This window comes from Medicago truncatula, chromosome 6, assembly GCF_003473485.1.
Source record: "Medicago truncatula cultivar Jemalong A17 chromosome 6, MtrunA17r5.0-ANR, whole genome shotgun sequence".
Classification (NCBI taxonomy): domain Eukaryota; kingdom Viridiplantae; phylum Streptophyta; class Magnoliopsida; order Fabales; family Fabaceae; genus Medicago; species Medicago truncatula.
In genome coordinates this window covers 42,526,315-42,547,028 of record NC_053047.1, presented here as the reverse complement: position 1 = coordinate 42,547,028, position 20,714 = coordinate 42,526,315, and the positions used below count along the sequence as shown (strand labels likewise).

Genomic DNA, 20,714 nt, shown 5'->3' with positions numbered 1-20,714 from the left:
TACTTATTTATTATCATTTGAGTCGTTATATCAAAAGAGTTACTGTAAGTATTAAGGATTATTTAATTGTGAGACTATTTTGATTAACAAAGTACACAATCAAAAATTATTTTGAAATTTTGATACAATGAATGACCACTTGTTATACATTCAAGAACCAAAATGACTTTCAACTCTTTTATATTGGTACAATTCATTTTTTTTAACAAGTAGTCATTATGATCTATGTGTTTAACGAGTAACACAACGATCCTCAATGTATTGAAATTCTAAAATAGTCATTGATTAATAGTCTATCGACATTGATATTAACTCTTTTTATATATGGACTAATATGACAATAAATAAATAAATAATTGTCGAGATTAATATGACAATAAGTAAATATACTGAAGGACCAATATGAAAATATTAATGAAACATTTTAACGTAAGATATTATTTTGACTAACTTAGTGCACAATCGGATAATATTTTGAAATTTGGATACATTGAAGAACTATTGTGACTACTCGTTACACATTCAAAGATGATTTTTTTCTTTTATTGATAATATTTTGCTTCATAAATCATAATTTAAGGAGTAAAGGTATCGAAATTGGTAAACCAAACGCGGTAATCATAGATTAAATTATATCTCTTCCACTTATTTGTTTTCAATGAATATTGTCATTAGGTTTATCTAAATCAAATCAAAGAATGATTTTGATATATGATAATTTAAATTTGAGAAATGTCATGAACACTTTCCTTCTTGCACTAGTCACTCTTTTATTAGGTAAAACTCATGCCGATTTCATCCTACAAAAGAGTGAGCGTTAGGAAGAGAGTATGAGCAACACTCCTCATTTAGAGTTTATTTATTGAGTTATGATCTTCTCAACTTTCTCCCTATTTTGCATCTCTATTGATTTTAAAATGAATGTCATTTAGAGTATTTTGTAAGTATTGAAAAATATAATAATGATTAGATTTTAAAGCACATTTGGCCCCCAAATTTATCGATTGTACGATTTTAACTCCATTGTCATCCTTGCCACTAGGCCACATTTTGGATTAAAAAGAAACTACTAAAAATTGTGCATATTCCAGGGAAAACTACTCATCTTGCATGCAAACGCAACATGGCAGAGATGAGTATGGCAACGAGAGCATTCTGGATTATTGCAACACAAAATATGGTGTGATAAATAAAATTGTAGTGCAAAAAGTAATAACAATCCAAAAGTTGTTTATTTCACCATCCACCGATCAGATTACTCAAATATACATATTTTTGTCTCCCTAGGGTTGCATTATGCTTTGCATTCATAATCCTTATTCTTAGAGTTTAGATAACATATTAAAACTCAAATTAAAACACTTAGTCACAATACTCGGACTAAGATAATAATAAAGGGTAGAATAACACATGAGAAAGAGGCAGGCCCAAGTTACACCTCCTTATATAATATATACATACAATCTCTGGTTCGCGGTTAGCCATTTTCACAATCTCTATGTATGCATTTTCATTTTTCATCTCTTTCAATTTTTGTCGATTATTGTTGTTTATAAATGTCTCGTCTGTTTCTTTGAAATATGTTCTGTGATTGTATTGGGTAATTAGGGTTTTAATTGGAGATTTTCTGTTGTCAAGGGCTTGGAACTGTGACTAACTGCGTGTTTGATTGCATGAACTCTCAATTAATTAATTTCTCCAATTTTTGATATCTCACAAGCCCAGATGAGTCATTTGAAGAGGAAGAATTGGCCCAAAACAACACCCTACCATCATCCTTGGGATTATCCCAATGAGGCAAGTTTGTTTTTGAGATAACATGTATCAAACAAACAATTTTAATTAGTTTCTTATTTTCTCCATATATGATTTATTCACCTTTTAATATAATAATTTATCTCTAAACCAGAAGAAGACCATGGAAGAGTTCTCGTTTGAGAGTATGCGAAAGGATGTCAAATACCATGCCAGGACTAAGTCTGAATTACAATCCCATGTAAGTTCTGTTTTTCTCGAAATGCCAAGCCAACAAATGAATGCTTTTCGTTCAAGTTTCATAATTTTAGTTTCAGTCCTTTAATATTATTAATTAACCTCCAAACCTGCAGATGGAAATGCTGGACTTAATCAATTCTTGTGAGGCTGCATATAAGGCCGATGTTCGTAAGCAGAAAGCTGCCGAAGCTCGAAACCAGAAGCACAAAGCTGCTGAGCTTCCAAAGCAGATATCTCCTTTTGATCCTTTTGAACTTCCAAAGCAGTCAACTGATGAATTTCGAAGGCAGAATTTTTTTAAGTTTCTGGCTTCTATAGAAGCTCGAAACCAGAAGCAGAAAGCTGCTGCAGATCGAAAGAAGAAAGCTGCTGCAGATCGAAAGCTGAAAGCTGCTGAAGCTCGAAAGCAGAAGCAGGCAGAAGTTCATGAGCAGGAAGTTGCCGAAGTTCAAGAGCAGAAACATGAAACCGCTGAAGTTCGAAAGCAGAAGCAGAAAGCCGCTGAAGTTCGCAAGCAGAAGCAGGTAGCTGCTGAAGTCCGTAAGCAGGAAGCCGCTGAACTTCGAAAGCTAAAGCAGGAAGCCGTTGAACTTCGAAAGCAGAGAGCTGAAGCTCGTAAGCAGAAAGCTGAAGCTGTTGAAATTCGTAAGCGTGAAGCTGAAGTTGCTGAAGGTAACATCAAAAGTAAGCGGCAGAAGAAGTAAGTGTTGGAGGCTTAAGATGAAGGACATCCAAAATCTATATGTTAGACTTCTTATATAGAATATTTATAGGAGTAGGTGCTTAAATAAATCATTCTCAATGCTGTGACTAAAATTAAACTATTAGTTTTATCCTAAAGTTGCGAGCATTAGACACTTGGGAGGGAGAGAATCAAGCTCTCGAATCTTGGTCTATGTGTGTCTTGTTATTCTGTACTATCTCCTATATGACTACTGCAATTTGTCTATGTGTAGTATTCTGGTTTTGAATTATTATCCAGAATTATATTCATCAATAAAGTATTCGTATTGTGCAATCTGTTTGTTTCTGTTCGGATTTAGAGGTCAATGAGTTGGATCCAAATTTGGTGTATGATAGAACACTATGGCCTCATTTGATCCATGTAGCCGACCCCACTTAGTGGGATAAGGCTTGGTTGTTGTTGTAGCCTCACAAATTCACAATCACATCAATACACGGCAGAACCAATCAAATACAACAGGTATAAAAAAACGTAGGGTCATGGCCAAGATGAGTCTTGACTGTGTGGCGGTGAAAGGGTTGCCGTCAGGAGAAGTTTAAAGGTGAATAGGTTTGTTAACGGTGCCGATTACGTTGACAGAGTTGTTGAGTTTGGGTTGAAAGGAGTTTCACTTGGTTTTGTTAATTTGGATTTGCGAGTGGTGGTCGTGGCCATGAGTTTGATGAGCACTACATTGCCACGCCAAATTCATTTTCTAAAACCCTTCCAACGATTTTCCAAAACCCTTCTGAATGGATTTTTTTTTGGGAATTTTTGATTGTGTGTTGGCTCATCTATTTAGCACTATCAGTAGCAAAATCAATTGATTGTGGCTGTCCATAATCAGTACATCAGTAGCAAAAAAAATCAAATCTCAAAGACTATCTAATAGACTGCTGGGTCTATTATGGTGCAAACTAATAACTGATTAGGTCCAAACAAAAAATAAAAAACAGAAAGATCAATACAATAATAAAGACGAAAAAACATTTAATCATAGCAAGTTTACTCAGAAAATATGCACAAAACTGTCAACTTTATTGATGAATAACAATTTGATCGATGAAAAAACAATTTAATCATAACTAATAACTTTGTTTTGATCGATGACAATGAAATTAAAAGTCAAAACACACAGCCAACTTCAATAAAAACTGAACCACTACATATGATAGTGATAAACAATTTGATGTAGGATAGACCGTGTTTGGATTGACGAAATAAGCACTAAAATGCAACACAAGTTTGAACGACGCGTGAACCAATGTCGTTTTCCAAAATGAGAATGTTTCAATTGCATTTTCAAATTACTTTATCTAAACACACACTTAAGGTTCTGTCAGAAAGAAGAAAAAAACTGAGACTAGTTAATGGTAATTAGCAAGTAAAATGAAAAGTAGAAATAGTGTGTGAAACTCAAGTAATAGTGGCCAAAAACTTGTTTGTTATTAAAAACAAATTCCAGTTGAATTTACCCATAAAAAAAAAAAAAAGAAGAAGTTTTCATTGCAGCTTCTCTGTGATGTGAAAGCAAAAGAAAAATCATGAGTATAAGTAGAATGAGTAGAATGAGAAGAAGTTGTAGAAGAAGAAGAAGCTCCAACGTATCTATGTATTTTCATTGCATGATAGTTTTCGTTCGTAATCTCTAGGGTTGAAGCTTCTTATAAGTAGAATGAGAAGAATTTGTCTCTCTAGGGTTGCATTGCATGACAGTTTTCGTTTGTATCTCTTTCAATCATATTTTCATAATCGTTGCTTCACTCGCAAGGTATCTATGTATTTTCATTCTTCTTCTTTATTTTGTCAAAACTCAAGTTGATTATCATATATGTCTCTTTCTGTTGTTCTCTCATGGAATGATTTCAAGTAATGAAGGCTTGAAAACAATGAAAAACACTTACAAAAAAGAACAGGAGAGGTTTGAATATTCTCTCGTGTAAAGGGCACATGTTCATTCATAAATAGAGAGGCTCAGGCTTGGGCTTGAAAATATCATTCAGCCCAAATAACTAACTCTTTCGGTTATACACACACACTTGTTCTTCTAGGGTTGCAGGTATGTATGTAAGTATTTTGATTTTGATTCATCTTCTTTCTCTTTCTTTTTCAATTTTAGTTGTTAATTTTATTCATTCGAATCTTCTCTGATTTGGGGGTTAGGGTTTAAACCTTGTGAATTCGGGATTTTCTCTTCTTTGATGGAATGATTATATTAGTTTTGATAGAGTGTGTTTAATTAATTAGTACATATCATCATCATCATCTAATTACCATCTAACAATTTTGTTCTTTCATATTATCTGCGAAGCCGACTCTCTCCCAAATCTTCAACATCTATAGTGCAAAGATGAGATACTCAGCGGGATGCCCATCGAGATACACACACGGAATAACTCCTGCGCACATGTTCGACAACCTTCCTGTGTTTAAAGCCGAGGCAAGCTTTTCTGGGGCCTGTAGCAAATGCTTTCTTTTGATTCTAGTTTCACAATTTTAGATTCTTTGTGCGTATTCTAGTTCTTTAATATTACTTACTCTTTAAACCCACAGGATCTCGAACTGGCATCGCTTCAGAAAATGCTTGATAAAATAGAATGTGAGAAGAATCACCCCGATAATCACCCCAAGACTTGGTCTCAACGTGAAAGCGAGCAGAGTTTTTTATTTTTTATTGTTATGGGCTCTTTAGCAATGCTTTTGATTCAAATTTAATCTCTAAATCAGCAGAGGCGTTTTTAGGCGAGTGTTTGTGCTTGCATCATCTACAGGAGAAAGCTGATGCTAAAGTTCCAAAGGAGACAGCCAAGGCAACTGCTCTTCAAAAGAAGACAGGCAAAAAGGCTAAAGTTCCAAGGGAAAGAAAGTGGTGGAGACTTGAATTTCAAGGACGTCCGGAATGTGATCACTCTGTTGATGAGTATTGTGTACACACACTCTATTCTTTCCTTTATCTGTTTAAGATGTCCCACTGCTTGATAAAAGCAAGACTGTGTATTTCATCTCTTATGATTGTGTTGTCTGTTGTGTATAATAACATTGATGGTGGAGGTAGCATAACTGGTTTGACATTGATCAAGTAGATTAAACGACTTATTGAGATGGATTGAGAGGTTAAGCTTTTGATCCTCCTCAAACAAACAAGTTTACTAGTCAATCTATACTATAGTGCTCTTCTCTTAACCTTTCTCCTCTTTCTTTTGGATCTCAAACGAGCCTATCGAGCTCGATCCATGGCCGAAAAGAGGCAAGCTTTTGATGGTTGAATAGGCAACATAATTAATTTTTTAACAGATTGAGGTGTATGCTGCTTTTAGCACGAAAGCAAAGTAATGATTTCAGAAAGCTTTTTACTAATGCATCATATAAATGTAAATTTGTATGAAATTCAACTATTGTATGTAGAGTGGACCAATCTATCTCGCTGTTAATTAGTGATCCAAAAGGTCCGCATTATCCATTTTGATTTTACCAGTTGCATTCATATTTCATTATTTATATACATGGCGAATATGCATATGTTAACTATATATGTAGCATCAACACTTCATATTGAAGGTATGTTTGATGTCTAAAAAGTTACTGTCTCCGACACCAATTTTGATGCATCCGAATAGAAGCTCCAATATGTGCTACCCACATCAATTTCACCTTACAAAAGAGTGAGCGTCAGAAAGAGAGCGTCAATGACACTAATCATTTACAGTTTATTGTTAAGTTATTATCTTCTCAATGTTCTTTCTATTTTGCATCTCTATTAATTTCAAAATAAATGTCACCAAGTTTCTCAATTGTACGTTTTTAACCTCCTAATTTTTAAAGCAAATTGGACCCTTAATTCCTCACTCCAATTTTGTGGTCAGTTGGTAATTTTAGTGACATGTCATCCTTGCCCCTCGGCACATTAGATGATTAATAATTAATAATTAAAAAAAAAACTACTAAAAATTTAGAAAATACCAGGGAAAACTTCTTCTCTTGCATGTAAACGCAACATAGCAGGGATCGCTATGGTGTGATAAGTAAAATTGGAGTGCAAAAAGTAATAGCAACCCAAAAGTTGTTTGTTTTACCATAATGAATCAGATTACTCTCACTAGGGTTTGTTGCATGACATTTTTCATAACCGTACGTTCCTTTCCTTTACTCTCAAGGTTTGTATGTACCTATTTTTCTTTCATTCTTCTTAATATTTCTTTTTTCAATTCTAGATGATTAAGGTTAGTTAGGGTTTATATTATTATACATTACCAACTATTTCAATTCCTCATTTTTGGTTCTTCTCTCATGTAATACGGTGCTACATCATATATATACGTCTTGTCTCTCTAGGGTTCGCAGATTTTTAGAATCTCGGGTTCGTAGTTAGTCGATTTTCACAATCTCTATGTATGCATTTTCATTTTTCTTCTCTTTCAATTCTTGTCGATTATTGTTATTGTTGTTCAATTATAGTTGTTAATAAATGTCTCGTCTTTTCCTTTGAATCTGTTCTGTATCTTTGACATCTCACAAGCCCAGATGAGTCATTTGAAGAGGAAGAATTGGCCCAAAACAACACCCTACCATCATCCTTGGGATTATCCCAATGAGGCAAGTTTGTTTTTGAGATAACATGTATCAAACAAACAATTTTAATTAGTTTCTTAATTTCTCCATATATATTTTATTCACTTTTTAATATAATTATTTATCTCTAAACCAGAAGAAGACCAGGGAAGAGTTCTCATATGAGAGTATGCGAAAGGATGTCAAATACCATGCCAGGACTAAGTCTGAATTACAATCCCATGTAAGTTCTGTTTTTCTCGAAATGCCAAGCCAACAAATGAATGCTTTTCGTTCAAGTTTCATAATTTTAGTTTCAGTCCTTTAATATTATTAATTAACCTCCAAACCTGCAGATGGAAATGCTGGACTTAATCAATTCTTGTGAGGCTTCATATAAGGCTGATGTTCGTAAGCAGAAAGCTGCCGAAGCTCGAAACCAGAAGCACAAAGCTGCTGAACTTCCAAAGCAGATATCTCCTTTTGATCCTTTTGAACTTCCAAAGCAGTCAAGTGATGAATTTCGAAGGCAGAATTTTTTTAAGTTTCTGGCTTCTATAGAAGCTCGAAACCAGAAGCAGAAAGCTGCTGCAGATCGAAAGAAGAAAGCTGCTGCAGATCGAAAGCTGAAAACTGATGAAGCTCGAAAGCAGAAGCAGGCAGAAGTTCATGAGCAGGAAGTTGCCGAAGTTCAAGAGCAGAAACATGAAACCGCTGAAGTTCGAAAGCAGAAGCAGAAAGCCGCTGAAGTTCGCAAGCAGAAGCAGGTAGCTGCTGAAGTCCGTAAGCAAGAAGCCGCTGAACTTCGAAAGCTAAAGCAGGAAGCCGTTGAACTTCGAAAGCAGAAAGCTGCTGAACTTCGAAAGCAGAGAGCTGAAGCTCGTAAGCAGAAAGCCGAAGCTGTTGAAATTCGTAAGCGTGAAGCTGAAGTTGCTGAAGGTAACATCAAAAGTAAGCGGCAGAAGAAGTAAGTGCTGGAGGCTTAAGATGAAGGACATCCAAAATCTATATGTTTGACTTCTTATATAGAATATTTATAGGAGTAGGTGCTTAAATAAATCATTCTCAATTCTGTGACTAAAATTAAACTATTAGTTTTATCCTAAAGTTGCGAGCATTAGACACTTGGGAGGGAGAGAATCAAGCTCTCGAATCTTGGTCTATGTGTGTCTTGTTATTCTGTACTATTTCCTATATGACTACTGCAATTTGTCTATGTGTAGTATTCTGGTTTTGAATTATTCTCCAGAATTATTGTCATCAAAAGTATTCGTATTGTGCAATCTGTTTGTTTCTGTTCGATGCCTGATTCTATCAGTATTCTAATCACATCTTGCAAGGGTTCTGGATTATTATCTTGACCACAATTTATAGATGAATTGTTAGCTGGCTTCTAAGGTGAGGGATCTACTCTAGTAAGTCCCTCCCCCATGTACCGTCTATTGTAACACTTGGATGTAATGGAAAATTATTGGAAATGTGTTAATCGACTTGCATGGGAAGGGGGTCTAAACTCATATATGGAAGCTTTGTGTTCCGGCCATGAACTTCCAAAGCACAAAGCTGCTGAACTTCCAAAGCAGATATCTCCTTTTGATCCTTTTAAACTTCCAAAGCAGTCAACTTATGAAGCTCGAAGGCAGCGTTTTTTTGATTTTCTGGATTCTTTAGACGCTCGAGACCAGAAGCAGAAAGATGCTGCAGATCGAAAGCAGAAAGCTGCTGCAGCTCGAAAGCTGAAAGTTGCTGAAGCTCGACAGCAGAAACAGGCAGAAGTTCAAGAGCAGAAACAGGAAGCTGCTGAAGTTCAAGAGCAGAAACAGGAAGCCGCTGAAGTTCGAAAGCAGAAGCAGAAAGCCGCTGAAGTTCGAAAACAGAAGCAGAAAGCCGCTGAAGTTCGAAAGCAGGAAGCCGCTGAACTTCGAAAGAAGAAGCAGGAAGCTGCTGAAGTTTGTAAGCAGAAAGCCGCTGAACTTCGAAAGCAGAGAGCTGAAGTTCGTAAGCAGAAAGCTGAAGCTGTTGAAATTCGTAAGCACGAAGCTGAAGTTTCTGAAGGCATCATCAGAAGTAAGCGGCAGAAGAAGCACGTGTTGGAGGCTTAAGATGAAGGACAAATCATCATTGTCCATTGATAGCGCAGCTTTTACTTCATTTTTTTTTAGTGGAATTCAATTTAGTAGACCAAACAAAAAAGAGGACTAGATCTTTTATGTTCTAGAATATGAAAATGTAAGAGTCTGTATGGTTTTTATTTATAATTTTCTATTCTCTTTTTCATTTACCTTTTATTGCATTTAATTATTTAAAAATGCCAGCAAATGAATTTTATAAGTAGTGAGTAGCCTCACATCAATACACAAGGAAGAACCAAATCACTTAGTTTGAGATGAAAGTTAGCTGTATGAGCCAAATCACCTTGAAATACAACAGGTAGAAAAAACGGAGAAGTTCATGGCCAAGATGAGTGATGACTGTGGCGGCGAAAGGGTTGCCGTCAGGAGAAGTTTGGAGGTGAATAGTTTGTTAACGGTGCCGATTATGTTGACAGAGTTGGTGAGTTTGGGTTGAAATAAATTTCACTTGGTTTTGGGAATTTGGATTTGCGAGTGGTGGTCATGGTGGAGGAGGAATAATAGAAGTGACTATACCGAATATGGAGTAGCCATGAGTGTGATGAGCGCCACATTTCCATGCCGAATTCATTTTCCAAAACCCTTCCAATGAGTTTCCAAAACCATTCTGAGTGTTTTTTTTTTTTTATTTGGAATTTTTGATTTTGGGTGCTGGCTTTATTTTTCAAAAATATTTAATCATAGCAAGTTTACTCATAAAATATGCACAAAAACATATAGGACTGGTGAAATTAGAAGGTCAAAGCAACCGGTATATGACATGATTATCTTGAACATTAAGGATTGACAAGCAACGTTGTATGCCATGATTTCCATTCGGATTCTTGATTTGATTGGGAGAGTGCACTAATCTATATTTTTTATTTTTAGCAACGATATTCGAAAACATTGACACAACTTTGTAGAGACATTTCTTTCCTTACCAATTGCCTCAAAAGGATACACATAGTCACCAAGGATATTTTTTATTGTTTTAGCAATTAGACTATAGACATTGTTTTGATCGATGAAAATGAAATTAAAACTCAAAGCACACAGCGAATTTCAAGGAAAACTGAACCACTACATATGATAGTGAAAAACAATTTGATGTAGGATAGACCGTGTTTGGTTTGAGGAAATAAGCACTAAAATGCAACACAAATTTGAGCGTAGCGTGAACCAACGTTGTTTTCCAAAGTGATCAATGTTTGTCAATTGCATTTTCAAATTACTTTATCTTAACACACAGTTGAGGTTCTGTCAGAAAGAAGAAAAAAACTGAGACTAGTTAAGGGTAATTAGCAAGTAAAATGAAAAGTAGAAATAGTGTGTTAAACTTAAGTAATAATGGCCAAAGAAATTCTCATCTTCTATGTGATGTGAAAGCAAAAGAAAAATCATGAGTACAAATAGAATGAGAAGAAGTTGTAGAAGAAGAAGCTTGAAGGTATCTATGTAATTTCATTGCATGACAGTTTTTTTTCGTAATCTCTAGGGTTGAAGCTTCTTATACGTAGAATGAGAAGAATTTGTTGAACTTGTCTCTCTAGGGTTGCATTGCATGACAGTTTTCGTTCTTATCTCTTTCAATCTTATTTTCATATTCGTTGCTTCACTCTCAAGGTATCTATGTCATTGCATGACAGTTTTTGTTCTCTCATGGAATGAATTTAAGTAATGAATGATGATAATAGATAAAAAGGGGAGGCATGAAAACAATGAAAAACACTTACAAAAAGAACAGGAGAGAGGCTCAGGCTTGGGTTTGGGTTGGGGCTTGGGTTTGGAAATATCATTCAGCCCAAATAACTAACTCTTTCGGTTATACACACACACACTTGTTCTTCTCGGGTTGCATATTTATATTATCTTATCTCTTTCTCCGATTTTCATTCTTGCAGGTATGTATGTATGTATGTATGTATTTTGATTTTGATTCATCTTCTTTCTCTTTCTTTTTCAATTCTAGTTGTTAATTTTATTCATTCCAATCTATTTTGCTTTACTCTTAACGTATGTATGTATCTATTTTTCATTCATTCATTTTTAATCTTTCTTTCTAGTTGATTGATTCTTAAAATTATTATTCATACCAACTTTTATATATTTTCAAATTCAAAGTAATGAATTGCAATGCTTTTATCTGTTCTGTGATTGAATTGGAGATTTGATGTTGTTCTGTGACATTTTTCATAACCTCTCAAATAATTAATTTCTCCAATTTTCATATATAATCCTTATTATCAAATTATATTTTGTTGTTTCACCAGCCCCAATCTTTGACATCTCACAAGCCCAGATGAGTTATTCGAAGAGGAAGAATTGGCCCAAAACAACACCCTACCATCATCCTTGGGATTATCCCAATGAGGCAAGTTTGTTTTTGAGATAACATGTATCAAACAAACAATTTTAATTAGTTTCTTAATTTCTCCATATATATTTTTTTCACTTTTTAATATAATAATTTATCTCTAAACCAGAAGAAGACCAGGGAAGAGTTCTCGTATGAGAGTATGCGAAAGGATGTTAAATACCATGCCAGGACTAAGTCTGAATTACAATCCCATGTAAGTTCTGTTTTTCTCGAAATGCCAAGCCAACAAATGAATGCTTTTCGTTCAAGTTTCATAATTTTAGTTTCAGTCCTTTAATATTATTAATTAACCTCCAAACCTGCAGATGGAAATGCTGGACTTAATCAATTCTTGTGAGGCTGCATATAAGGCTGATGTTCGTAAGCAGAAAGCTGCCGAAGCTCGAAACCATAAGCACAAAGCTGATGAACTTCCAAAGCAGATATCTCCTTTTGATCCTTTTGAACTTCCAAAGCAGTCAACTGATGAATTTCGAAGGCAGAATTATACTAAGTTTCTGGCTTCTTTAGACGCTCGAGACCAGAAGAAGAAAGCTGCTGCAGATCGAAAGAAAAAAGCTGCTGCAGATCGAAAGCAGAAAACTGCTGAAACTCGAAAGCAGAAGGCGGAAGCTGCCGAAGTTCAAGAGCAGGAAACTGCTAAAGTTCAAAAGCAGAAGCAGAAAGCTGCTGAACTTCGAAAGCAGAAGGAGGAAGCTGCTGAAGTTTGTAAGCAGAAAGCCGCTGAACTTCGAAATCAGAGAGCTGAAATTCGTAAGCAGAAAGCTGAAGCTATTGAAATTCGTAAGCGCGAAGCTGAAGTTGCTGAAGGTAACATCAAAAGTAAGCGGCAGAAGAAGCAAGTGTTGGAGGCTTAAGATGAAGGACATCCAAAATTTATATGTTAGACTTCTTATAAAGAATATTTATAGGAGTAGGTGCTTACATAAATCATTCTAAATGCTGTAACTAAAATTAAACTATGTTTAGTTTTATCATGAAGTTGTGAGTGTTAGACACTTGGGAGGGTGATAACCAAGCTCTCAAATCTTGGTCTATGTGTGTCTTGTTATTCTGTACTATTTCCTATATAACTTCTGCAATTTGTCTATGTTTAAACTTCTGGTTTTGAATCATTCTCCAGAATTATATTCATCAATAAAGTATTCGTATTGTGCAATCTGTTTGTTTCTGTTCGGTGCCTGATTCTATCAGTATTCTAATCGCCTCTAGCAAGGGTTCTGGATTGTTATTTTGACCACAATTTATAGATGAATTGTTAGGTGGCTTCTAAGGTGAGGGCTCTACTCTAGTAAGTCCCTCACCCATGTACCGTCTATTATAACACTTGGATGTAATGTAAAATTATTGGAAATTTGTTAATCATCTTGCATGCAAAGGGCGTCTAAAACTCATACATGGAAGCTTTGTGTTCCGACAATGAATATATTCTCCTTAAGCTTCTGAATAAAAAAATTGTGTCTCCGTGGCATACCTTCAATGGAATTCATTACATTGCGTTTTAAACTTGGAAGTGTAGAAGCCTGAAATGATGATGCTAAAACTTTTCTCTCATTCTTGAGTGGTAGTTGTACTGGTACATGTATTTCTGATTACCTTTGAAGTTTAATAGTTTAAATAGTTCTTGAACAGCTACAGATATGGAGGGTTTTAATAATGATGTTTATTTTTTCTTCCATGCCATGCGAAAAAGAGTTTGTATGGTTTTTTTTTGGGATGAAAGTTAGCTGTACGAGCCAAATCACTTTCAAATACAACAGGTATAAAAAACGTAGGGTCATGGCCAAGATGAGTCTTGACTGTGGCGGTCAAATGGTTGCCGTCAGGAGAAGTTTAAAGGTGAATAGGTTTGTTAACGGTGCCGAGATAGTTACCTTTCAGAAAATTTCAATAAGAACGAGCATTAGTGTTAATGTCGATACTTTATTCTTCGGTAGGTAGGAAAAAAGATAAAACTAAAAACAAAGGATTAAATTTGTAATCCGAATTCAAGTTTGAAACTCATGTAATTAACCTCTTTTCTTGTTCTTAACTCCAGAAAAAAAATGGAAGATAAAAAGAATTGACTGTTGAGCCGTATGAGTCAGGAAACTCTCAAGTACGGTTCTAAGGGAAGGAATTTACTCACATATTCCGACCGCGGAGAACAGGCCATTCGACAGGGAGATTCTGAAATTGCGGAATCTTGGTTTGATCAAGCCGCTGAATATTGGAAACAAGCTATAGCCCTTACCCCTGGGAATTATATTGAAGCACAGAATTGGTTGAAGATCACAGGGCGTTTTGAATAAGAACACTCTGTTTATTATTTTCTTTTTTTTATTCTAATATTCTATATTTTCTCTAATTCTCTTTATATTCTATTCTCTATTATTCTATTCTCTATAGAGAATAGAATATAAAGGGAATACGGATCATTCATTTTCTAAATATAAAGCAACAAACAATCAAAAGATTTTCTTATATCCCTTCTAAAATAGTTCTATTTCATCTGATATTTCGTTATGTTCCTTAATAATGCACATAATAAATAAGTCATGTTGACTGTGTTGTGTATAATAACACTATGTTTAAGAATTTAGCTTGGTTGTTTGCCTTAATGCCTTCTGAAAGTTCAATATGTACCCTTAGCATCTATCTTAATAAGTCCTCATTTATGGATGGTGGAGGTAGCATAATTTGTTTGACATTGATTTAGTAGATTAAACGCCTTATTGAGAGGTTAAGCTTTTGATCTTCCTCAAACAAACAAGTTTACTAGTCAAGAGAGCCTATCGAGCTCGATCGATGGCCGAAAAAGAGGCAGCCTTTTGATTGTTGAATAGCCAACGTGATTAATTATTTACTGCATTGAGGTATGTTGCTTTTGGCAAAGTAATGATTTCAGAAGGTTTTTTTTACTAATCTATGTCGCTGTTAATTAGTAATCCAAAAGCTCTGCATTATTTAATGTAACATCGACACTTCATATTGAAGGCGTGTCTTGTGTTTAAAAAGTTTCAGTGTCCGACACCAATTTTAACGTTTCCGAATAGAAGCTTCAAAATCAATCTATGACGATATCAAGTTTGTTTTTACTTCATCACTATAAATTATTTGGAGAGTACAGAAGAATAGAAATTGAAAGAACTATGATGATATCAAGTTTCTATGACGATATCAAGTTTGGTATATGGCATGATTATCTTGAACACAAAGGCATGGCAAGCGACGTTGAATGACATGATTAAGAAAAGAAGGTAGAATTGCAAACCTCACTAATACAATTTGCCTCCTTGATTTGATAAAAATAAGATTAAGTAAACTACTCTATATTTTAGGTTGTGAGCAAGTATATGTGAAAACATTGTCACAACTGTAGTGACATTTCTTGTCCTTGCCAATTGCCGCAAAAGGATACACATAGTTGACTAACAATGATGTTTTTGTTATTGTTTGAGTTCTTAGACTATAGGCGGCATTTGGATTGATGAAAATGAGATTAAAAGATAAACGCATAGCGAATTTAAAGTAATGTGGTGTGAAATAAAAAGAGGGAAGAATAAGCCTAAAGACTCAGATTAGAAGAATTGGAAGCGAGGCAAGTTTTTTCTGGCAATGTTGACATAGTTTTTTTTATTCAAGTTTCACAATTTTAGTTTCTTTGTTCTTTGTTCTTATTTGAGTTCTACAATATTAATCTCTAAGATAGCAGAAGAAGCTGGTGGAGCTTATTCATATTGTCATCGTTAAACGTCGACAGCATAATAATGCTGCTGCTAAAGTTCGAAAGCAGACAGCCAAGGCAACTAAAGTTCGAAAGCAGCAGGAGAAGAAAGAGTTGGAGGACATAAAAAATCTGAAGTCTGTGTTATTTCTTTATGTTTTGTGATCATAGTGCAAAATTAACATTATGTGTAGCATATGATTATGTTTGTTGCTAGAAAAGTATGGTCCAAATGGCATGAATGAAAGACTGCGAAGTGGTGCATCATGAATCAAATTTTGTGGTGATGTAATTTAGCTTCTTTGAGGTGGTCATTATTTTGGTTGTTTTTTTGAAAGTGTAATTATGGTTATGCTCTATACATGCCTTCACCATTTCTTTGAAACCTTTTTAATGTATTTTTATTTTTCCTTAAAAAAAATCCAATTCTAGCTTGGTCATTAGTTGGTCTTAGCATATTGCTTAAAGTTTTACTTCAAAAATCGAACAACACCAAAAATTTCATATATATCATGTCCATATAAAACCAACAATAAGTCCATTCAAGTGGTAAGGGATTTAAACATCGTAAGTAAGTAATCAAAGTTCGATATTTAAACATAGTTTGTGGATAAAATTTAGTTAGGAATGTTATAATTGATAGTTTATAATGTGACTCATTTAAATAGAGTGAATATGGATTCATGTTATACCACTCAAATAAAAATTAGGGGTGTTTACAATGTGATTTTGATCAACTTTGAGGTAAAAAAAATCATCCAATCCATAAATGTCAATATGCACGGTTTAGTTTAAAAGGGAAGAAATATTAACTAGTGTCTCGGGACACTAGTTAAAACCATAAGTGATAAATATTTATGAAAATGTGTGTATTAATTGCATTAAAAATTAAAATATTTAACTTTTTTAAAGAATAATTGATTATTTTAGAATGCCTAAAGAATGTCTCACCGGAAACACTAGAGTATATCAGTTTTTAACTAATAACAGAAAATAGATTTCATTTAACTAATAATTTTTTTTTTTGAAAGAGCTAATAAATATTATTAAAAATTTAACAAACCAACAAATAATAGATTAATGCTCCCTAAAAAAAAGTTGGATTAAATATGTTTTTTGTCCCTATAAATATGTTAACTTTTCGTTTTAGTTCCTTTAAAATTTTTCAATCCTTATAAAATTTTCAATCACTATTTTTGGTCCCTATTTTTAATTTAATTTTTGTATTTTTTTAATAAAATTGCGCATAAATGTGTATAATATTCTAAAAAAAATTCCTAACAAAAATTAGAATTTTTTAACAGAACACAAATTAAATATGAATTTTTAATCGTAAAATATATAAAAATTCATATTAAATTCATGTTTTGTTAAAAAATTCTAAACTTTTTTTGGAGTGATTCTTGTAATATTTTGAATTTTTTTGAAAAATTTTATTAAAAAATATGAATTCTACATATGAATTTATTTTAAAAGAGGGATAAAAAATGAAGATTGAAAATTTTATAGAGACTAAAAGTTGAAGGAAAATTTTAGAAAAATTAAAACAAAAAATTGACATATTTATAGGGACCAAAAACATATTTAACCCTTAAAAACATAAGCATTAATTTTATTTTTATTTTAGATCAGATTGAATGTGAACACTTTTGAACTAGATTATACCAAAAACTTGTTTTTTTCATCACTATAGACATGGAATGAAATCAGGCATTTGGAGTTTGTTAACCACTCAAACCAATACACCTGGCAAAACCTTAGTATAATCCAACAACATAAAAAAATCAAAAAACAAACACAAACAGATCTAAGAATCAAAACAACAACAACAAAAGAATCTCTGAAAATGGAAACTAAAAAAGTACAAGCAGAAGATGAAGAATCATTACCAACATCAACAACACCACTTCTTCTCAACAACATTAACACTTCTTCTTCTCAAAACAAACCAACCCTTCTTCTCAATCTCATAACCTGCATGTCACTCATCACAGCCATCACTTTCTCTCTCCTCTTCTTCTCTCTCTCACCACCCTCAACCACCACAGCCACCGCCCGCCACCTCAATAAACTCCACCACCCCACTGTCATCCTCATCTCCTCTGACGGTTTCCGTTTTGGCTACCAACACAAAACCTCAACTCCCAACATCCACCGTCTTATCACAAACGGTACAGAAGCTCTCACTGGTCTCATCCCAGTTTTCCCAACTCTCACTTTCCCTAACCATTACTCCATTGTCACTGGTCTCTACCCTCCTCATCATGGTATCATCAACAACTTCTTTTTCGATCCGGTTACCGGCGAAAAATTCACCATGGCTAGCCATGAATCAAAATGGTGGCTTGGTCAGCCCTTATGGCAAACTGTTGTCAACAGTGGTAAAATTGCTGCTACTTACTTTTGGCCTGGCTCTGAGGTAAAAAAAGGTTCTTGGACTTGTGATGATGTTAAGTATTGTAAACATTATAATGGTTCTGTTAGTTTTGAAGATAGAGTTGATACTGTTTTAGACTATTTTGATTTGGATCTTGATGATATACCGGTTTTTATGACGCTTTATTTTGAGGATCCTGATCATCAAGGTCATCAAGTTGGTCCTGATGATGATGAGGTTACTCAAGCTGTTGCTAGGATTGATGGGATAATAGGGAGGTTGATTCATGGGTTGGAAAAAAGAGGGGTTTTTGAGGATGTTAGTATTATTATGGTTGGTGATCATGGTATGGTTGGTACTTGTGATCAAAAGCTTATTTTTTTAGATGATTTAGCTTCTTGGGTTGAAATTAAATCGAATTGGGTGCATTCGTATTCGCCGTTGCTTGCAATTTGGCCACCAAGTGATTCTAATTATTCGTTGACTGATGTTGTGGCGAAGATGAATGAAGGGTTGAGTTCGGGTAAAGTTGAGAATGGGAATAAGTTGAAGGTGTTTTTGAAGGAAGATTTGCCGAAGCGGCTTCATTATGCGGAGAGTGATAGGATTCCGCCGATTATTGGGTTGGTTCATGAGGGTTATAAGGTGGAGCAGAGTAGGACAGGGAAGAAAGAGTGTGGTGGTGCTCATGGTTATGATAATGAATTTTTCTCTATGAGGACTATTTTTATTGGACATGGTCCTCAATTTGAAAGAGGGAAGAAGATACCTTCGTTTGAGAATGTTGAAATTTATAACTTGATTACTTCTATACTCAACATTAAGGGTGCGCCTAATAATGGATCTGACTCATTTCCGCAATCTGTTCTTCTACCGAAGGCTTAATAATGCTCGAAGTTCGGTGTTTCTGAGCTGCTTGTGCTTGACAGTATGTTCTTTGTTCTCCAAGAGTGATGTGATGCTCAGAAGTATGAAAAACATGATGAGGAGATGTTGCAGGAAAGAAAAGGTATCTTATACCCGGATTCTTCTAGTTCTAGCCTCTAGGATTCATTAAGCTACTTTCAGTATACATTGATTTAACTTTTTGTATCTGTTGACGGATAAAGAATAGGTATCTTATACCTGTATTCTTGTAGGATTAAACTACCTCTGATTTAATTTGCTTTAATTTATCTTATCTGTCGGTGGATCACTTCCTCTTTATTATTTCATAATTTCACTTGAAAAATACTAATCTTTTCCATATGCATTTCACATATAACTCAATTTACAATGTCTGCAAATACGATTTAGCTTCTTGTTTCAAAAATATGATTTCTGGCAAGTCTAATTGGCTGTTCTAGTTGGATGAGAAGTGTCTAGTGTTAACCTACTGTGATGTAGATAGAACATCTCTTTGTTTTTTTTTCTCTTCCATCTATAGACTCTCTTGTTAACTTTAGCATAATACTGAGTTGTTTCCCTTATGTCTATCACTGAACATTACAAGCTCCTAGTTCTGTTTCAAATTTTTCATTATGTCTTGGATCATCAGCTGTATAAGGGCGTTGCCTTGAGTAATCAATCATAGGAAGCAAACAATGCACAATTTGCAGGGTGTTGCCAATTGTGATAACTGGTAGGAACCCAAGTTAAAAACAAGAAAATGTAGTAGTGATCAGGAAACAAGGGAAAATTTATTACTTATCAGTTTGGTTCAATAATATTTATTCTAGTTGTCACAATTGCTTGGTGCTTACATGGAGAAGTTGGATTTCCATGTCATTATCATAAAATTAGTACACCTTGAAATGAAAGTACTCATAAGGGAACGTTTATTGGAGAAACTTCACTCCAATGCCCTGTAGTTTATTTCTCATTATCTTCTGAATGCTTAGTAATGTGATGGTCAGAAATATGAAACATGAAGATGAGATGTTGCAGAAAGAAAAAGGTATCATGTACCTGGATTCTTTTAGTTCTAGCCTCTAGAATGAAACTACTTTCGCTATAATTTTTCTTTAAAATTTTGTATCGGTTGATGGATAAGGAGTAGGTGTCATATACTTGTATTCTTGTAGGATTAAATTACCTCCAATTTAATTTTCTTTGATTTCTTGTATCTGCTGGTAGGCGGTAGATATCCTCTTTATTATTTCTTAATTTCACTTGCACATTACTACTCTTTTCCATATGCAGTTTATATAACTCAATTTATGATGTCTGCGAATACGTTTTTGCTTCTTGTTTAAAAAATACGATTTCTGGCAAGGCTAATTGGGCATTCTAGTTTGATGAGAAGTGTCTAGTCTAGTGATAACCTGCTTTGATGTAGACGGAGCATCTCTTTCGTCTGTGTATGTTTTCTTCCATCTGTAGACTAGACCCCTTGTTAACTTTGGCATATCACTTTCCATATAGCATATCACTGAACATAAAAAAGTCCTAGTTCAGTTTGAAATTTTATCATTATGTCTTGGATCATCCAGCTTTATTGAGCATTGCCTTTAGTAATCAAAGATAGACGGATTGAAAAAAATTATTTGCATAGTGTTACCATTTGTGATAACTGGTAAGAACCTGAGTTAAAGAGAAGAAGAAAATGTAATATTGATCGGAAAACAAGGGAAATTGTATTACTTATCAGTTTTGTTCAATAATTTTCATTCTAGTTCTCAGGATTGCTTAGTGTTTACATGGAGAAGTTGGATTTCCATGTCATTATTATAAAATGAAGTTGGGAATGTGTATTGGAGAAACTTCAATAATACTCGAAATTTGGTAGTTTCTGAGCTGCTTGTGCTTGACAGTATGTTCTATATGCTCCATGTTGAGGAGATATTGCAGAAAGAAAAGGTCTCATATACCTGGATTCTTCTAGTTCTAGCCTC

At 34.4% G+C, this 20,714-nt stretch overlaps 3 protein-coding genes across 10 annotated transcripts; all 3 read left to right on the top strand.

Moving 5' to 3' along the window:
- The first annotated feature begins 1,342 nt into the window (after positions 1–1,342).
- On the top strand, positions 1,343–8,515 carry LOC11435636 (stress response protein nst1). Of its 8 annotated transcripts, none has more exons than XM_039826808.1 (5): positions 1,343–1,500; positions 1,726–1,797; positions 1,910–1,996; positions 2,109–2,598; positions 8,060–8,515. In XM_039826808.1, the coding sequence occupies exons 1-5, from the start codon at positions 1,411–1,413 to the stop codon at positions 8,236–8,238; spliced, it is 918 nt and encodes a 305-aa protein (XP_039682742.1). In that variant the 5' UTR covers positions 1,343–1,410; the 3' UTR covers positions 8,239–8,515. The 8 variants fall into 8 exon arrangements, with proteins under 8 accessions (XP_039682742.1, XP_039682744.1, XP_039682743.1 ...); XM_039826810.1 differs by having other exon boundaries at positions 1,429–1,500; positions 1,639–1,797; XM_039826809.1 differs by having other exon boundaries at positions 1,429–1,500; positions 1,609–1,797.
- Positions 8,516–11,650: 3,135 nt separating this feature from the next.
- On the top strand, positions 11,651–12,896 carry LOC11431708 (tol-Pal system protein TolA). The gene is made up of 3 exons (XM_024785479.2): positions 11,651–11,752; positions 11,865–11,951; positions 12,064–12,896. Exons 1-3 carry the CDS (start codon positions 11,681–11,683, stop codon positions 12,613–12,615), a joined length of 711 nt encoding a protein of 236 aa, XP_024641247.1. The 5' UTR covers positions 11,651–11,680; the 3' UTR covers positions 12,616–12,896.
- A 4,350-nt stretch (positions 12,897–17,246) lies between these two features.
- Positions 17,247–19,058, top strand: LOC11439434 (ectonucleotide pyrophosphatase/phosphodiesterase family member 1). Its single transcript, XM_003620893.4, has one exon. The coding sequence runs from the start codon at positions 17,311–17,313 to the stop codon at positions 18,724–18,726; it is 1,416 nt and encodes a 471-aa protein (XP_003620941.1). The 5' UTR covers positions 17,247–17,310; the 3' UTR covers positions 18,727–19,058.
- Positions 19,059–20,714: the final 1,656 nt, after the last annotated feature.